Source organism: Puntigrus tetrazona, chromosome 20 (genome assembly GCF_018831695.1).
Source record: "Puntigrus tetrazona isolate hp1 chromosome 20, ASM1883169v1, whole genome shotgun sequence".
Taxonomy (NCBI): Eukaryota; Metazoa; Chordata; class Actinopteri; order Cypriniformes; family Cyprinidae; genus Puntigrus; species Puntigrus tetrazona.
This window is the reverse complement of record NC_056718.1, coordinates 19,254,524-19,272,386: the sequence shown is the minus strand read 5'-3', so window position 1 is coordinate 19,272,386 and position 17,863 is coordinate 19,254,524. Positions and strand designations below refer to the sequence as shown.

The following is a 17,863-nucleotide window of genomic DNA, read 5'->3' as shown; positions in this document are numbered from 1 at the left end:
TCATTCATAGTGCTTTTTTCCCTATAAAGCACACCTGAACCCATTCATCATCATCATCAGCTTTATATATATATATTATATATATATATATAGATAGATAGATAGATAGATAGATAGATAGATAGATAGATAGATAGATAGATAGATAGATAGATAGATAGATAGATAGATAGATAGATCATATTTTATTTTATTGATAACATTTGATGAAATTTAAATATACATTCTAAATCCTTCTGGCTGTTATTTTTAGCTCCTCAAGGTTTCTGAAATGAGAGATTCGCCTCAGAAATGCAGAAGACATCGTTACTCAGTAATTACTGAGAATGCTTTTAGCTTCTGCTCTCTCTCTTTAGTGTGAAGTTCAAAAGACCCAAGCAAGACAGCTGTTTCGACAAAACACGTCTAAAGCGCATTAAATTGCAATGAAATGGCGTTTTAGTCATGAGTTACAAACAGCTGTCCTGTATGGTGACTAGAGGGCGCTAGAGTTCTACATTTAAACTTGCTCCAACCTAGGTTTGAGGTTTGCAATTTATTCATTCAGCACGAAACTGCCTACAAACTCCATCTAAATGTTGTTAGATAATATACACTTTATCTGTAGTTGTTTATCTTGGAAACTTTATAGGCCTTCTAATCACAAGCTGTATTTTTAAGCAGCTTTTTAAAACGTATTTCAAGAATCCTTATTACATATTCAGATGTTTTCAAGGTGCTCAAAGAAAGTGGTACTGGGCATGTGGAAAAGCTTAGAGAAAAACAGTGCAAATATACAAAATACGATTAAAATTAGTAGCGGTTAATAAGTAAACAATAAAAATATTACAAATATTTGCAATATATTTACATCTTTATTAATTAACATTTTATTGGACAAATACTTGTTTTGTTTAGTTTTTAATAAAAAAAACGGCATAATTTAATTTGAGCGATTTTATTTTTATTTTACAACAGCAATGATGGAAACATGAGACACTTCACTCCTCCAGTGTTCAGAGTTTTACTCTACAGTGAATTTTTCCCAGCATCATTTGGAACCGGAGTTTGCACAGCTGCCTTCATTCACCGACAAGTATACTACTAAGTAGAAACAGTAGAAATTGAACCAAAAAAATTAATAAATACAAAAGCAATTCTTAAAAAGCAATCTTCCCAATAAATATGCATCTAAAATACAAAAATTAGTTAATAAAAGGCAAACCTAGGCTTATAAAATTAATAGTGCTTCTTTCAACCACATATTTGAGGTATGAAATTTCATAAAACCTCACTAGGCCTGTCAGTGACACACTCTTGTAAATGGATCACATGCCTTTTTGAATGACAAGCATTGAATGCGATAGAAATGCTGTCAGATCGAGTTGTGCTCTCCAGATAAGTCTGAACAAGTATGTTTTTTTTTATGTTTTTCAGATCAAAAAAGCAGTACACACCATTTGATTTTACCTCACGATAACTGCATAAAAACTTGAAATGACGACAGTCTCATCGTGGCAAGTGAATAGCACTCGATTGTGTTTACCCATGCACTACATTTGACATAATAAGCCTTTTCGGTTTATATAACACCATTCATTTAACGCATGGGCAATCCTCAACATCCTCAATAAATAAAATGGGAATTTATGGGCTTTGTGGAACCATCACGCGTAGATGTTCTGCAATGCAGCAGCTGATGTGAGAAATAAACAACACTGCTTCACGGTAGCACACAGCCAGAAAGGACTTTGAGACGAAGCAAACAAACATGCTGTTCCAAACACACCGAAAAGATTGTGCATATGGCCATTACAAGACCAGTTAAATACCTAATATTTGGTCCACAAATCTTGAAACGAATAGAAATGATCATGCATGTATCATTTTAAGACAGATTGTATATACACATTGCAGCCTAGATTTGGAGAAATTAATTCACAGCATATTTGTGAACAAATTATCACCGTCCGTTTTCAACGAACGTTCTTTATAACATCATCACATTACGGCAAAATAAGGAGATTTCAAGTCATCTCAGGAGAGTCTGTGATCGGTAGCGATGTCTGATGTGCTGTTGGAGACGTTTAAGGTTTAAATTGAAGTCTCATGAGGTAAGCTAGAAGACTCCAGCTTGGCGTCACTGGAGGCTTTTTCAGAAGGCAGTTCAGTGGGAACCTTCAGGAGAGACAAACACGTGTTCAGTTAGGATCTCATTAAGACCTGGAACTCTTGAGTTAATTGATCTTGAACATCAGGCTACTGAAGACCAAATACACTTCCGTTTAAAGGATTAGGGTTGGCAGGATTTATTAATGCTTCTGAAAAGAAACATTTATTTGATCAAAATACTGAAAAATGTATAATATTGTGAAATATTATTACAGTTTAAAATAACACTATTCTGTATAAATGCTTTTTTTTTCCTGTGATGACAAAACTGAACTTTTAGGAGCCACTACTCCAGTCTTATTATTCAGAAGGTATTCTAATAAGCTGATTTGGTAAAAAAAAAAAAAAAAAAAAAAAAAAAAAAAAAGTGCTACACAGATATTTGTGAAAACAATAATACATTTTTTCAAGGTTCTTTGATAAATATAGAAAGTAAAAAAAAACAGCATTTATTTAAAATATATTATTGCCTGACTAAATGTTGCTGAATAAACTTAAAATGTCTTTAAAGAAATCATACTGAACCCAACCAAATAAAAATATGATGTGTGTGGCTTTATAATTGCTTTCTAAAAAATAATAAAATAATAAAAAATATGAATACAAATCATTTTAAAAGGCATGTATAATTATTCTAATATTGCTAGGTAAAATGTTTGTTCTTCTTGTACTACTGTTCTCATTTTTAACAGATTTGTTTGTCCAGTTTTCTCAGGTAAACAGTATGGCTTTTGTCCATTTGTGTTAGTTCACAAAATTGATGTGAGGCAAAGCTGGAAATTACAATCAGGTAGACTTACTGCTTGTCCTTTGTTTATATTGCTCACATTGACGCCGTGTCTTTTGAGGTCCGATTTAATCAGAGCTGTAAAAACAACACAGATATTTCTCAATGCTCTTCAGTAAAAGCACTGATAATAGGAGAAAGTCCTTTAAATAGGAAAACGAACCTGTTAGAACAATGCCAAGGAGGATCCAAGCACACAAGAAAATGTTTCCGCTGAGTGGGCCATAGTCTGTGGTTAGACGCCCTTGAATAAGAGTAAAAATGATGCCGAACACCTACAATTAAAGACAGTATAGCATGAGACAAAAATATGTAAGTAACAATGACTTGTTCAGTAAAAACCTGTTCTTCAACATAGAGGATTATAAGTGTATTATTTTCAGTGCGGGTGTGCATCTTGCCAGGCTGCTCAAACTGAAAGCGGTTACCATGGTGTATGGAAATGATCAACTAAAAGCCAGGAATGAGCAGGTCACACGTACCTGTGCAAAGGCATTCAGAAGACCAGATGATGTGCCCTCCGACTCAGGGTATGTGATCTCCACGCCAAATTCAAAGCCAATGGGAAGGTAACCGGTCATAAAAAACCTTTCGAAAAGAATAGTAGCAACATGAGTCATATACACCTACCTAGCAGTGAAAAATATTTGAATGTGTGAGAAGTTAAAGCAGAAGTTAAAGCATGGCATGCACAAACATGTTTCAGTGAATCAAACAACAATGAGGATGTAAAAACAGACATGTGACCACTACTGTTTTTTACAGCTTTTTTTTTTTCTTTGTTTATTCGCAAGAATTTCCTAAATACTTGCTTTTGATCAATAAATATTAAAATAAAATATTATATATTTGTGTGTGTAAAATTTAATTAGATTTAGATAAATTTAAATAGATTGCTGTAAATATATTTGTAATGTAGCTTTTGTGACCACTCTTTACTATCAAATGAATGTATCCTTCCTGCATAAAAGTTATCCCTGGAAATATATAATATTTTTAAAAGTATAATATATAACACAATATGTTATTATATATGGTAATATAGTACAATTATATAAAATACAAATACACACACACACACACATATATATATATATATATATATATATATATATATATATATATATATATATATATATATATATATATATATATATATATATATATATATATATATATATATATATATATATATATATATATATATATATATATATATATATATATATATATATATATATATATATATATATATATATATATATATATATATATATATATATATATATATATATATATATATATATATATATATATATATACTATCACGCTTACCCTAGGGCACCAGCAGTGAAAAAGATAACAAGCAGCTTTTCCAGGTTTAGTGTGAATGTGAACACCACCATTCCAATGAAGGACAGGACGTAGACGATCAATGTAGTCAATCTAAATGACGAGGGGAAAAACGAAAAAAGTAAATTAGTAAAATGAAGTGTTGAGGGAACGTCGTTCTTTCAATAATAATATGGATTTTCGGATCCGACACTGATATGAGTGCCAAAGATAAATACTTTAAAGCCATGTAAATTATGAAGAAAATACTAATTGGCTTAGCAGATATACATACTTATAGGTTTTTGTACGGTCCAACCAGATTCCACACAGTATGGAGCCAAACATTCCAGCCACGACCAAAGTCAAGCCGATTCTCCCTGTGTTTAGCTCTTCACCCTTAAAAAAAGAGTTTAAGAGTTTAAATTATCTCGATCATTGTTTAGCATGCTAGTTATTACAAGCAATTCCTGTGTCTATTTAGATGAATCGCTTGATATATTCCCCAAATAGTAAGTAGCTTTGGATAAAAGCATCTGCTAAATAAATACATGTAAATGTAATACTGTCCTCAAACAAGTTTTGATCTCAGGATTTTGGGATTAAAAGCTCACAAAAGCAAGAACAGTCCCCTGGTTAGTTGCAACAAACCCCTCTAAGTCAAGAAAACACTTAGCAATCATTTGTTTATAATTACAACGAATGGTATTTATAGCTTAAGGGGTTTGACGCAACCAAGCACAGAATGTGAGCCTGGTCTACAACACTTTTGACTAGCTTTCAATGTTTTGTTAGGGACACCTCCTTCAAATTGATATGGAAGTGTTATGCATGGTAGAAAATATCTCATAGTGCGTGGTCACTAAACTTAAGCCTTGTGGGAAAGCCTGCAGAACATTCGAACGCCTCGAATTTGGGAATGTACACAGTGCTTGTCTTTTCGTTTGGAAAACTCTGTCATGAGTAGCAGGCATGCATGAAAAGCAGCTAATGAACTGCAAGAGCCCGGACAATAATGCGGTGACCGGCCGCCCATTCCCGGCAAACACTACCCAGACGGACGCAGAAAGACTCCAACAAACACGCGGCATTTCAAAGGTCAAAGGTCACTTACCGGATAATGAGTAATTATCATTTGATTAAGAAGTGTTGATACAGAGTAGAATGATCCGGTCATGATGCCTAAAAACAGTATCAAATATTAAATAAATTATTAAAAAAAGTAAAAACAATTTGACAATGTTTGCTTAAGTGCAAAACTTTCTATATAATGAAACTGATATTGTAGCATTAGAGAAGGTTGATTATTATTATTATTATTATTATTATTAAGTAATTACAGATAAGTCCAATACATGAAAAATACAACAAAACAAAAACAGTCTCATAAATGGTGTATAGTGTGTGAATAAAAAACAGGGAACATATTAAAATGAGACAACAGTTGAATAAGGAACATTTAACACTAAAATTAAAATAGTTACTAAAGCTTTTTTATTATTGCCACAAGCAAAAATAAAATAAAAGCATATAAAATCGTATATAAGTATTCAAAAAAGCCACAGAGTTTTAAGAATGATCTAAGGATGACAGATTATTTTGCATTAAATTCTTACCGTAGCTGATGAGGAGCAGAATGAAGGGCTTGTTCTTGAAGAGGTTGACAATTGATTTCCTGTATGAATAGTCTTCAGCCAGACCGGTGGAGAGAACAGCTTGTGCTTTGCTGGGTGGAAGTGGAGGTCTGTCCTTAATGACTGAGGAAACGAATGGAAGAGACACACATGAACTTACAGTTCTAGTAATAAGCCTGGTTTCTCCCTAAGCTTTTGTCTCCATTTGGTCACCAACGGGGTTTTGTCAATTTGATTGCACAGATAGTACTTAAACTGATCTGAGCTGGACAATGACATCTCTGAATCCAATAGTGAAATGACTTTAACAGACGCACTATTCTGTTTGATACTGTTAAGTGCTTTGACACAATCAGTATTGTTAAAAGCGCTATATAAATAAAGGTGACTTGACTGTAACTATTTAACATGTCTAGAGCTGATATGATACTCAGATTAACTCTTTTCTATGTTCTGATGACAGACGACACGTCATTATATGCAAAGATTGTGTGCAAGATGTTCCAAGTCAACTAGTTTCTGTGTTGTAAACTATAATGGCATAAAAGCGCGCAGATGCCTATATCAGAAAATGCTGTTTTGCATGATTTGCATTGTTACACGCATCAGTTGCAATTATTTCTTTATGTTCTGCCTTTCTCTCAACTTCTGAAAAAAGGTTCTAACAATGTGAAACGCAGATACTAGTTCTTACCAAATATTGTCAAAAGGAAGAGCAGAGTTGAAACTCCAGCTGTTCCATAGAACATTATGCTGATGTTGTGACCCATGAGATCTTTGTCGTCGGCTGTGTTGGGAACCAGTACAGGTGGGAGCAGGAAACCTATGGCCACACCAAGCTGAAAAAGAAAATTATTACACAGTTTAATAAACAAATCGGTATATAAAACACCAGCCGCTTTAATAATAAATAAATACACTGTTAAAAATAATACACTTTCACACTGTTAAATTCTTGACTCGTGTTTAAAATACCTGTTTAGAGCAAAAAGCTTTTATTTTTTTATCCAGCTTTTATTTTACTGGAACCTATGCTATTTTTATGAAATCGTGGTGTTGTATTACAAGGGAAAATGCTACTTAACAAGTGAAATTATTGATAACGTTGACCTGTACGTAATTGCGAAAGCAGAAGCAAGTGAGATTCCTGATACGTCAAATGCCGAGCAATATTCATAATCGTTAATGCCATATGATTTATGCCACACCTGGTTGCCCAACACCGCCGTGGCACAGGCCGTGGAAACTTCTCTCGGGCCGAACCAGACCGATGCGATTCTGGAGGGCAGGCCGAGGATGAACACCTGAGCCACAGAGCATATGATCTGGGCGGTCATGGTGACCCAGAACAGGCCCGGCCCCACGCTGGCGCACTTCACCCACGCGCCCAGGGCGTTCAGCCCGGCCCCTAACAACGCCGTCACCCTCAGCCCCTTCTTATCCAACAGCCACGTCGCGGGGAAGATCAAAGGCACGTACGCGACCATATAGACCACGGAGAGCCAGTCGATCGCGATGCTCGTCACGCTGTAATAGTCCATGAAGATGTTGGTAATGATGCTGTACTGGATCCACTGAAAGGCGTTGACGAGCGAATAGAGGCTGAACACGGCTAGGACCGCAAACCGCCTCCAGTAAAGCCTCGTCTCCAGCGAGTCGTTGTTCCGTTCGCCGGGCAGCATCGCCTCTTTTTCGTCGGGAGGTGGGAGCTCTTGTTCAAGCACCTTCGGATCCAGCTTTATGCGCGCCGATCCATTTGAAAGCTCCTTGTAGCCGCCGTCCTCGTCTGTATTTCCTCCGTCAGGTGCGCTGTCGGGCAGAACATGCTGCTCCTGAAGAAGCTCACCTGCCACCATTCCGGCGAAATTAATCCCTTTACTTAGACATAAACGATTCCGGTCTCTGTCAAACTCGACTAGCTCTCTTCCTGAAGCGGTACGCGTACGAGATAAAGAGATAACGATGACGTTTCCAGATGGTTCATTTGATACGGCTGTAATGATACTTTAACGCTGTGAACTGGGAGCACGTTCCTGGTCACTACCGGCTTCAGCAGCATGTGGATGATGATGGTGGCGTGATGCGCACATCCTTTTCGGATTTGCTCATTCTGATCCGTAAAGTAAATGGGTTTATATGCCCGGCGAAGGCCAATGAGACTGCAGAGGGGGCGGGGCAAGCGGGAAGAGCCTCAGTGCTGCTACAGCATATCTGCTCTGCACGCTGTGAAAAGCGCTAGCTGCTTTGAACGGAGTTTGAGACGTGTTCTTCTTTCTAATCATTTTGTCACTAATAAATGATAAAATGATACAAAGTAAAAATTGACTACCATCAACTGTTTAGAGCAAAGGTCCAGTTAGAATCCAGCTGGATTTCCCAGCATTTATGCTACTGGAAACTTTATTTTGATTAAATCTTGATATTGTTTTAGAAGGGAAATGCCGCTCATCAAGTGAAATTACTAATAATGTTGACCTGACTACAGCTGTTTGTATTTAAATAGTGATATGTCAATATAATATGTCAGATTTTGAGTAATAGTAAACCACATTCATTGTTAATGCCATTGAAAGGCCTGGTTGCCCAACACACTGGCACAGGCTGTAGAAACTTCTCTCGGGCCGAACCAAACCTGGAGGGGAGGCTGAGGATGAAAACCTGAGCCACAGAGTTTATGATCTGGGCGGTCATGGTGACCCAGAACAGGCCTGGCCCCATTTTTATTTTCCATACAGGCTACATATATATATACATATATATATATATATATATATATATTATATATATATATTATATATTTAGACAAAGTGTTTTGTGCTTTATTGCTGATCACAGATTCTAACAATGTGTACACTGAATTAACATATTTCTACAGTCATAAAAATGTTATATAGCTTAGCCCAGCTCTGTTACACCGTATATCACATATTCTAGGGTTACTATTATGCATTTATAAAACCCATATACAACACTGATAGGAATACTGAGATAATAGAAATATATACTTTTTTTTCAATTTGTATTTTTTATAGAGGCTTATCATAGACATTTTTATAGCCTATTTATTGGTGCTACGAGCATTACAGCATCAATGTTGTATTTGGATGGATTAAATGGATTTTGTTCAAACCAAATTTTCTACACAAACTTTAAACTATGCATAAACATCCTTAAAGCATCTGAGAACAAGCACTGAAAATGTTGTAAAATGTTATGCAGCTATTAATACCTCTTGTCCTTGTGGCAGTGAATACAAAACATATTTTTTTTCTCTATTCCGTATTATTAAAATAGCATAAGGTGAAATCAGTATAGGTTAGGTTCAGTCTAGGCTTTGTGAAACGTGGGAGACTTACATAGTCTGTCAAAGCTAACATGATAGTAGAAGACAGGCTAGATTACATGATATTAAGTGCAATTTTAAAAGACTGAATTTGACAATGCCGTTTCAGGAATACTGCTTTTTAAAGACATAGAAACTATAACATGAATGGTGTTAAAAAGCCTTTAAGTTATTGATTGAAAGGCTACTGAGGATGGATTATTTTTAATTGCCCTTTTGGGGTGCATTTCTTTTTTTTACAAAGAGCTTGCAACCCCACAACTTCCGGCTACACTTCTGGTTACCATGGTTACAGTCGTTTCAGTCAACAAAGACTGAAATGACCACATGCAAATTCGACTTAACAAGTAGCCTACATTAGCAACAATGTCAAAATCAAAGCAAGACCAACTGTACGAGTTGAACATGCAGAGGGAGACGTGGTGTCGCGTGGAGACAACCAGTAGGTTCTGGAATTTAGCCGAAAGGAAACACTTCCGTTGTCACCTCAAGAACACCTGCGACTTCCGCGCGCTGCAGACCGCGCGCCCCGAGCAGCGATCCTCCTGGATGATGGACGGCGACAGCAACACCAGACATCCCGAGCGAAGACACTTCGAAGACAGCTGTAAGATCAGCTTTGACTGCGTTTGCGCTCAACTCTAACGTACGACAAAGTATAACACGATCTTTTTTGTCCTTGCAGATAAAACTCATCAGGTGTTAGGAACTGCAATCAACCTCTACGAAGAGTGAATGTTTTTCTCCACACGACAATAAACGTGTAATGAGCGGATCTGGCAATAAAACAGTGGTTTAGTACTTATTTATTTTATTTAAATAGTAATCTCATTGCCATACTGTTAAGATTTTGACACACTCTCCTCTGAGAGATCCCCATGTCCTTGTCCTCTCTACAACTCAGTTTTTTTATTGCATTCCCACACGGATGCTTTCCTCCCTTTTTCTGTGCAATTTAGTTTTTCCTTAATGTTCTGTAGCATCTCTCATAGACACATGTGTCTGGATGTTAGAAGGGTCCAGTCTTGCTACACTTTTGATACTTGGCAAAAAGAAGTGTTTTTTGTTGTCCATGAGTATTCCTTATAACTTCCTTTTGATATCTCTATCTTATATAAGTACACATTTTTTTGGCATGTATGCAACATGCGCCATCTTTGGTTTCATTGGCTAGAGGGGTAAAACTCCCCTCTGAAAATGCCTAAATAAACCATTGTATTTGGAAATAAATTTCGGAGCAAGGATATATACGTCTCTGTGTGTTTTCTTCCTCCACGGTCGCAACAACCTATGAGATCAAGAATTCGTCTAGAGTCTAGATTCGTCTAAAAGATGTTAATTATTTAACATACAGGTAGCCTCGTGCAAACCTGTATCACTCGCTTTCTCTGAAAGGGACACAAGCGAAAAACCATTTCAATCATGTTTTCATAGCGATAATTAGTTCCAGCTCACACTTTTACAGTCATTTTTAAAAAGCTCCAAAGTGCTAGACGTTCATTTGTTTTCCGGGTGAGCTCTTCATTAACAAAAGCAAATTATATCAAAATATTAATTCTAGGTTTTTAACTTGGAAAACAATCGAAGGGCATTTTGCGTCGTGACTTCCATAACCACGTCTGAAGATAGTCCCTTAACTTTTGCAATGTAGTCACAGCAGATCTTTATGTTTCCGGGCTCGTTTCGAACCTAGAGCAATAAAAAGATAAACGCGGAGAGTGAGTTTCAAAACCTCTCAGTCGCGCAGAAAGTCAGATTTTACAACAGGCAGGGGACTTACATGTTTGTCCATCCCCAAAGCTGGAGAATCCGTCTCAAGGCAAATGTGTTCCACTGGAATCTGTCTGATTAATTTTGCTCTCTGCATTTAAAATACAGTAAAGTACCGTTAAAAGAAACGTATGTCAAACCGCTTGTTTGTCGCATGAGGTCCGTAAAGGTTTAAATAATGCATAATTTCAAGCACACAATCGTAGGTACAGAATGTACTAATATTGGAGGTGAATGACTTCTGACGTGGAACTGTGTCAACCTCTAATGAATGCTCCATGCCTTTATTGCACACTTATCATATTTATGATTTCATGGCACACAAGTATAATGGTAATTAAATTAAGATCCTTATCCAACCTGCTCGTTTTTGCTGACGGCAGGTGGAAAGGAGAAGCAGAATCCGGCCCGAACCCCTTCCATAGCAACTGACGGCTTGCCGGCAAAATTATGCAATAACGCTTGTCTAATCCCTAAAGACATAAAAGTAGAATTACGCAAGAAATTCAGCTGCGACCGTAAAGGTCACAGAGACACAATGATTTGTTGGCGCTTACCTAGTTCTTTCATTGTGGCTATGGTAACCTTGGCTGCTGAGCGGGAATGTACATTCCTTTAAGATAAAGGAACGGGCTGAGTTATGAGCGTTAATGAAATTACTAAATGAACAGTCGCTACAAGATGCGCAACGTATGTGGCTTTCTATGCCGAGTAATGGTAAAAAGCAGCAAAAAAGTATGACTGTTACTTTCCAGTAGGAAGTCATGAAGCTACTCACACAGGCAAATCCAGTTCCTTAGATATTTCAAGTTGCTTTATAAAGACTTTTGTCTGTTCGTCAAGCTCTTGAGTAGTTTTTGCAAACCAGGGGGTAAAATCAAGGCCAATCTGTGAAGAGAACAAATATTAGTAAGCAAGAAGAGGTGAACTACAATATAGAGACCTAGCTTCTCCAGTCCTGTACATTTTTCACTTTTATTATTATCCAATGGTTCTCAAACTTTTCGAATCCAAGGCCCTCCATTGCATACAACAATATTTTAAAGGCTCAATAACTTTTCCATTTATTTAGTTATATTTTTCACTTTACAATTTCTACCTGATAAAATACATAGTTAAAAGATTTTATTAAATTAGATTCTAGTTCTAAACAATAGTTTTTTGGTTTATTTTAAAGCTTGTCTTATTGTAAATGTATCTTGTCTTATTAATTCCCCTCTTGTAAGTGTGCTAGGGACCTTTTTACTTGTTCTCACTTTACTATTTAATTATTTTCACGTTGCTTAAAATTGCTCCCCTCTATAAATAAACAATGTGACCAAAGTAAGCTGAATGTTTTATTTTTGTTTGGTAAGTTTTGGGTCATTCCATTTAAAATAACATTTATATAATAGCCTGGAGTCTAGGAGTGTCTGTTGAAAATAGTCCAAAAAGATATTATGCTTTACCTCCCCAACTGCAACGATATAATCTCTGTACTTCTGGAACAAATGAAGACATGGCTCCAGGTCCTGTTTAAAGCAAAACTAATATTTTGCACTAAAAGGTAACAATATATGATACTAAACATGTCAAGTTATGTTATATTCACCTGAAGCTTGACACTGTGCAAGTCTTGCCCTGATCCTTGAAGGGGATGAATGCCAAAACAAGGGAACACAAAACCAGGATAGCTATATCAAAAACATTCAATATTAGTAAAGCTGCATGTGTCCACTGCTGCGCAGGCATATGTGGTGCGTGCAGCTTCCCAAAAAGCCCCAGGAAACCCCTCAGTGAGAACGTTCTCATGCAAAGCTTACGTTTTTGACAGCTGAATAACTTTCTCAAACTCACTGGCTCCCTCTGTAACCGCCACAAGAGCGTTCACTCCAGCCTGAAATTACGTTCAATAAACAGACAAGGTCATTGTTGTATGCTTGTCAGCTTTTTGTCTTCTTAGGATAGACAGAAGCTTACCTTTTTAGCTCTCAAAAGGACATCGTCTATATCCTAGGGAGAAACCATTAATATAACTTAATATATAAACTAGATTCTGTAAAAAATCTGTGCAGACGATTTCTGCCTGCATATAGTTTACATACACACAATGTTCCTGACAGCATAGCCTAAAAACTGTAGATACAATACAATTCGTCATTTTATTTTTGCAAATTCATTAAAAAGTGGCCACATTTATTATAAATACTTTACTAATACTGTACTAATCAATTAGATCACTCTGAGCTACCTACTAAGAGGGGGAAAAAAGAGGTTAAGACAAGCAAATCTGCTGAGGCTCGTTTAGGTGGGGTTTCTGTAGTGCTTTATCGCACATTTAAAAAGCTGTGATGAATCAACTCATAAAGACTTCGCGTTTATTGCTTAAAGATAAGACTTTCGCAATTTCTTACCTGTGTAAACTCATTTGCTGACAGGTGACAGTGACAGTCAATAAACCCTCTAACCATTATATTAGTGCATATAGAAATATCCTGAGACCGTTTCTGTGTAAACTCGTAAATAAAAGTGCTATTAAACTACTCGTTGTTTTCGCGATCTCAAAGGCATTTTCTGTGCGTTCCGTTCGGCGCCTTCACGACGGAGACCGGAACGTTTCTTCCGCTGAAAATGTTTCTCGGAGGGTTTGTTTGGTTGTAACGCGTCCTGCTTCCGTTTCCAGAGTTTATTTTGAAAAATAAGCGGCAGCCATGGAGGCCGATCGCGAGAGCGGGACGGATTTTAGAATAAACGTCAAGTCGAAAAAACACGTCCGTGAGCAGCTTGAAAGGTATAAAGGCTTATTTAAAAAGTTGCTCGATGGCCAGTCCCACATTTCTGAGGAGGACAAATCTAAACTGCTGCAAGAAATGATCGTGGTAAGTTTAGTAAAATAAAAGAGATCTGTTATGGGGGTTATTTATAACATTGACGTTTGCGCTGTGTCCTTGTTTTGTCCATTCACTTTATTTGTCCGTTTTATCATGTAGAACTTTGAATTTACGGTGCAAGAAAATCTCGTTATCGGTGGCTTGTCCTGGGACGAGGTGCCGGAGCATTATTGTGAAGGTAACTTTCTCTCAGTTTTAGAGAACTCGTTACACTTTTTGCAAACCAAAACCAAGCCATTATATTATTAACCCTTACTTTGTATGTTCAGACTATGACAGCGCAATAAATGACGTTCTGGATGAGAAAATAGTAGAAACCGCCTGCAAACGCAGCTCTCACCCAAAGCAAATACGCAACCAGGTTGTTCGATCTTTAAGAGCAGAAAGGAAACTTCTGGTGAGACTTGTTTATTTTCATATATACACACACATACATGTCCATCAATTCATCCATGCATACAGTATAAATCAATCACAAACAATTGGTATTAAATTATCGAATATGATCAACTTCAAATATATATCACTAGACATTAGTATTATATTTGATTTATATTTGGAACTAATTATCTTACCTAACACCCATCAGAGTAAATTAGTTACAGCTTCTATTCCTGGCCACTAGATGTCACAATATATTATGTCATAATATTCTTTTAGGATTTTGAAATTTTAGGTTTTCGACTTCTGGCCACTAGATGTCATAATAGTATATAAAACGTACAGTATGCTTTAGTTAGTTTTTTGGAAGACCTTAATATTATGCATGTTGCTTATATGCTTTTTTTTACTGTTGATCCATTATTTTAGGGTTTGTATGAACAGGCGGTAAAACCACAAGACCTAAAGCCAGACCCCGTTCAAGGTCTTTTCTTATCTTTTCTTGGCAAAAGTATGTAATTTGTACAAATGTGCTTAATGCAGTGTTTGTTACTAGCTTTTTTTTCTTCTTTTTTTACAGACACTGTCATTAAAAATGTATCAGATGCTGCACCTGCAATGTTCAAACAAGCCGGCACAGTTATGAGGGTATATATACATTTTAATTCCTTTTATCGAGTGCTTTTCGAACGCGTGGTACTGCATGCGTGTCCGTTTTATTGTCTGATAATATTAAAGAATGTCAGTGAAATGAAAGTATCGTTACAATAGACAAAAAAAGGATTTATTGTTCCTAACATGCTCTGTTTTCCCTCATTCTGTTCAGTCTCTGAAAAGTCTGAAGCAGGCAGCTGAGGGCTTGCGTCAAGTGCTTGACATGCAGCCTTCAGCGGAGTCGGTGGAGATCTACAATGAAGTGTTTGGCAGTTCAGTAGGAGATGTCTGTTCAGACCTCCACCACAGACTTCCCTGCACTATCAAAAGAGCTGCGTCTGATGCAGAATACAGTGCAGACTATGTACCTGCTCCAAAAACCGTCCAAATGACTGATTAATGTGTATCTCTGTGTGTGTCGTTTTTTTTTGTGGGAATAGAGAAGGGCAGCATAGGAGTACCGTATTCATTCCTGTTATTAAATAAGTGTTTTGTATGTTGATTCTTACCAGTATAATGTAAATAAATGTTCACTAAATGTTTTGTTCGTATAGTTAAAAATGAAAATAAGTTTTCTTTTTCATTTACAATAAATGATGACTTTTGTGCTGATGCGGTCCAGCTTCATACCACAAGATGTTGTTGGTCTACCAGTATTGGTTTCCTAATGATGGTACTTTCTGAACACGTTTTTATTAAACGTGGACAAACAGGGCCTTTTTATGTTTGTATCACATGTGAACAATGCTGAAAAATAAACAATTCTCCTAGCACATTTACAAATATCGTATATAGAGGTCAATATCTTAAAACTGCCAAAATATAAATATATATATATATATATATATATATATATATATATAAAATCTACTTAAAATTATTATAGTGTTACATTGAGACTAGAAATGACCAAATTAATTGTGAAGCTGTCAATCATATTACCTTATATAATCATGCACGACCATAGGCTATTGACGTTTTTCTATTATTATTATTATTATTATTATTTAACAGATTTGACCCCACTTTATTTTACTCGTAAGGACTTTAAAAAAAAGTGCGGGATTAAAAAAAAAAAAAAACTTTCAGAAGTCATCTTTACAAAACGGAAAAGAGTCGTTTCGTGGAATGACCCAAAAGCGTTAAAAATACAAAAACACTCAGACCGCCTGAAGTAATCGGAGTTCTCGAGAGCACCACGTGACTTCAAAGAACATCCGCCGAAGGCATTTGCAAGAAATCGTCTATGTTACTGAGGGATGTTGACTGACAGTTTAAACATGCCTAACTATGCGCTAATTAAAACGAAGCAATAATTAGCCTTAATTTTCCGTAAAAACCGTGAACGGAAGTCTTTTGCACCTGTCATGTCACTTTTTAGTGCGACAAGTAACTTCACTCGAAATGATGCGACAGCTTTACGGTTATTTCGAAAAAGTGAGGTACGTTACTCTTTTATTCTTGTTTCATTTTCTTTTCATAATCACAAATAAAAGAAGCTAAAATAAAAAAAATACCTAATTAGTAAACTAATAAACTTTATGACATGTATGTTCTGATCCACCGAGAATTATAAATCGGTTTGTGATTTGTTCTGTCGTGTTGATATAATCCTGTACATGAATGTTCAGCAAACAACATATCATGAGGACACTAACGTGTGATTGTGATTCAGAGCTCCGATGATGAAGAGAAAAGGTCGAAAAGGAGAGAAAAAAACCGAGTTGCTGCACAGAGGAGCCGCAAAAGACAAACCCAGAGAGCTGATGAGTTGCATGAGGTTTGCAACCTGCACATTATATAGAATATAAAAGACAATTGATGTCAGAATTTGTACTTTTTAGTCAATTTGTAGGTGAAATGATTATTTGCCCCATGCAGACGTTACGTCATTGATGCATATGATTGATGTGGTTTTTGACATGCTGGCATTTTCTGTAACCAGGCATATGAATGTCTGGAACAGGAGAACAGCCTGCTGAGGAAGGAAGTCCAGCTTTTGTTAGAGGAACAGCAACGCTTGACAGATGCCCTCAAAGCCCACGAGCCTTTGTGCCCTGTCTTCAAGGTCGGCTGGCACGATGTCGCCTGAGTTCATGTCTAGATAGAGACGCTCACACCTGAAGCTCACAATGTCCGACTTTCCATTTGAGGTTAAGTTAAGCATACTTGTAATCATGCAAAGGATGCAAGTTTTAGTTTTTTATTCCGAAAGTATTAACGTTTGAGTTCAGCGTGCAGTGTTTTCTGTCAACATACAAGCGAATTATTAAGTCATGCTTGAAATTGCATTGTAATGTTCGGATTACAGGATCTTTGTAGTCGTACGTTTGTTTTCCCAGGGTCACCCCTCACATGAATACATCCACTATTTACTTTGATAGAGTCAATAACCACTAACTTAACCACCTGCTATACCACAGTTAGTTGGCTGTGAATGAAACGACATGCGACAATGGACTTCTGCTTTATGAGAGCCAATCTGACCAAAATACCAGAGGTTAGTTTCGAAACTCCGTGACAGCAGGTTTGCGTCTGCATTACATTATTAATTGCTGTTTAAAAATAGCTTAATTCAGATGTTGGTGTTATTTTTCTGTCTTGCTTAATCATGATTTGTCGCTGGAGTGCATTGTAAGTATTCGAAAAATAAACCATTATTTTTTACAAATCGCCCTGTTTATTCAATCTGTGAAATACGGTACTTACTCAAATTGAAATAGTCATACAATTTCTATTAAAATGAGGTCACCAAATCAGAAAAAGGACCCGGATGTGTAGTTTTTTTCTCATTTGTGTTGAAACGATATCTGGGGGTGGTTGCGGTAAAATGGTGGTCAGATTTTTTTCTTGAATGTATCACTTCCTTAAACCTCTGTGACTTACCTTCCTAACCAATTCATGGTACACACTTCTACTTTTCTCTTCCAGTTTTCTCTTC

The 17,863-nt window shown here is 36.5% G+C and overlaps 5 protein-coding genes across 9 annotated transcripts; 3 read left to right on the top strand and 2 right to left on the bottom strand.

The window, feature by feature from the left end:
- Positions 1 to 921: 921 nt before the first annotated feature.
- On the bottom strand, positions 922 to 8,296 carry flvcr1 (FLVCR heme transporter 1). Of its 2 annotated transcripts, none has more exons than XM_043219731.1 (10): positions 7,113 to 8,296; positions 6,599 to 6,743; positions 5,887 to 6,027; positions 5,385 to 5,452; positions 4,566 to 4,669; positions 4,274 to 4,384; positions 3,421 to 3,526; positions 3,102 to 3,213; positions 2,952 to 3,016; positions 922 to 2,160 (listed from the first exon to the last, which is right to left on the bottom strand). In XM_043219731.1, the coding sequence occupies exons 1-10, from the start codon at positions 7,758 to 7,760 to the stop codon at positions 2,074 to 2,076; spliced, it is 1,587 nt and encodes a 528-aa protein (XP_043075666.1). In that variant the 5' UTR covers positions 7,761 to 8,296; the 3' UTR covers positions 922 to 2,073. The 2 variants fall into 2 exon arrangements, with proteins under 2 accessions (XP_043075666.1, XP_043075667.1); XM_043219732.1 differs by having other exon boundaries at positions 922 to 2,157; positions 7,113 to 8,275.
- A 1,138-nt stretch (positions 8,297 to 9,434) lies between these two features.
- On the top strand, positions 9,435 to 10,063 carry LOC122324949 (spermatogenesis-associated protein 45-like). The gene is made up of 2 exons (XM_043219739.1): positions 9,435 to 9,854; positions 9,933 to 10,063. Exons 1-2 carry the CDS (start codon positions 9,614 to 9,616, stop codon positions 9,980 to 9,982), a joined length of 291 nt encoding a protein of 96 aa, XP_043075674.1. The 5' UTR covers positions 9,435 to 9,613; the 3' UTR covers positions 9,983 to 10,063.
- Positions 10,064 to 13,547, bottom strand: tatdn3 (TatD DNase domain containing 3). 4 transcript variants are annotated; one of them, XM_043219735.1, is made up of 11 exons: positions 13,411 to 13,547; positions 12,977 to 13,009; positions 12,820 to 12,893; positions 12,609 to 12,690; positions 12,466 to 12,528; positions 11,796 to 11,905; positions 11,575 to 11,630; positions 11,378 to 11,490; positions 11,028 to 11,108; positions 10,782 to 10,936; positions 10,064 to 10,522 (listed from the first exon to the last, which is right to left on the bottom strand). In XM_043219735.1, the coding sequence occupies exons 1-10, from the start codon at positions 13,465 to 13,467 to the stop codon at positions 10,805 to 10,807; spliced, it is 801 nt and encodes a 266-aa protein (XP_043075670.1). In that variant the 5' UTR covers positions 13,468 to 13,547; the 3' UTR covers positions 10,064 to 10,522; positions 10,782 to 10,804. The 4 variants fall into 4 exon arrangements, with proteins under 4 accessions (XP_043075670.1, XP_043075668.1, XP_043075672.1 ...); XM_043219733.1 differs by lacking the exon at positions 10,064 to 10,522 and having other exon boundaries at positions 10,657 to 10,936; XM_043219737.1 differs by lacking the exons at positions 10,064 to 10,522; positions 12,466 to 12,528 and having other exon boundaries at positions 10,657 to 10,936.
- Positions 13,548 to 13,688: 141 nt separating this feature from the next.
- On the top strand, positions 13,689 to 15,699 carry nsl1 (NSL1 component of MIS12 kinetochore complex). The gene is made up of 6 exons (XM_043219738.1): positions 13,689 to 13,875; positions 13,987 to 14,065; positions 14,157 to 14,284; positions 14,698 to 14,752; positions 14,849 to 14,916; positions 15,095 to 15,699. The coding sequence occupies exons 1-6, from the start codon at positions 13,708 to 13,710 to the stop codon at positions 15,320 to 15,322; spliced, it is 726 nt and encodes a 241-aa protein (XP_043075673.1). The 5' UTR covers positions 13,689 to 13,707; the 3' UTR covers positions 15,323 to 15,699.
- A 415-nt stretch (positions 15,700 to 16,114) lies between these two features.
- On the top strand, positions 16,115 to 17,653 carry batf3 (basic leucine zipper transcription factor, ATF-like 3). Its single transcript, XM_043218875.1, has 3 exons — positions 16,115 to 16,364; positions 16,598 to 16,702; positions 16,868 to 17,653. Exons 1-3 carry the CDS (start codon positions 16,290 to 16,292, stop codon positions 17,012 to 17,014), a joined length of 327 nt encoding a protein of 108 aa, XP_043074810.1. The 5' UTR covers positions 16,115 to 16,289; the 3' UTR covers positions 17,015 to 17,653.
- The last annotated feature ends 210 nt before the right edge of the window (positions 17,654 to 17,863 follow it).

Excerpts from the sequence above, each read along its gene's own strand:
- tatdn3 (XM_043219735.1), bottom strand. The coding sequence starts at position 13,467 with ATGGTTAGAGGGTTTATTGACTGTCACTGTCACCTGTCAGCAAATGAG. Across the intron at positions 11,906-12,465 it reads ATATCGTTGCAGTTGGGGAG|ATTGGCCTTGATTTTACCCC; the intron begins GTAAAGCATAAT and ends TTCTCTTCACAG. Across the intron at positions 11,109-11,377 it reads CCGTCAGCAAAAACGAGCAG|AGAGCAAAATTAATCAGACA; the intron begins GTTGGATAAGGA and ends TTTTAAATGCAG.
- LOC122324949 (XM_043219739.1), top strand. The coding sequence starts at position 9,614 with ATGTCAAAATCAAAGCAAGACCAACTGTACGAGTTGAACATGCAGAGG. Across the intron at positions 9,855-9,932 it reads AAGACACTTCGAAGACAGCT|ATAAAACTCATCAGGTGTTA; the intron begins GTAAGATCAGCT and ends TTGTCCTTGCAG.
- batf3 (XM_043218875.1), top strand. The coding sequence starts at position 16,290 with ATGTCACTTTTTAGTGCGACAAGTAACTTCACTCGAAATGATGCGACA. Across the intron at positions 16,365-16,597 it reads GGTTATTTCGAAAAAGTGAG|AGCTCCGATGATGAAGAGAA; the intron begins GTACGTTACTCT and ends ATTGTGATTCAG. Across the intron at positions 16,703-16,867 it reads GAGCTGATGAGTTGCATGAG|GCATATGAATGTCTGGAACA; the intron begins GTTTGCAACCTG and ends TTCTGTAACCAG.
- nsl1 (XM_043219738.1), top strand. The coding sequence starts at position 13,708 with ATGGAGGCCGATCGCGAGAGCGGGACGGATTTTAGAATAAACGTCAAG. Across the intron at positions 13,876-13,986 it reads TGCTGCAAGAAATGATCGTG|AACTTTGAATTTACGGTGCA; the intron begins GTAAGTTTAGTA and ends TTTATCATGTAG. Across the intron at positions 14,917-15,094 it reads AAGCCGGCACAGTTATGAGG|TCTCTGAAAAGTCTGAAGCA; the intron begins GTATATATACAT and ends CATTCTGTTCAG.
- flvcr1 (XM_043219731.1), bottom strand. The coding sequence starts at position 7,760 with ATGGTGGCAGGTGAGCTTCTTCAGGAGCAGCATGTTCTGCCCGACAGC. Across the intron at positions 4,670-5,384 it reads TGATAATTACTCATTATCCG|GGTGAAGAGCTAAACACAGG; the intron begins GTAAGTGACCTT and ends TCTTTTTTTAAG. Across the intron at positions 4,385-4,565 it reads GACCGTACAAAAACCTATAA|ATTGACTACATTGATCGTCT; the intron begins GTATGTATATCT and ends CTCGTCATTTAG.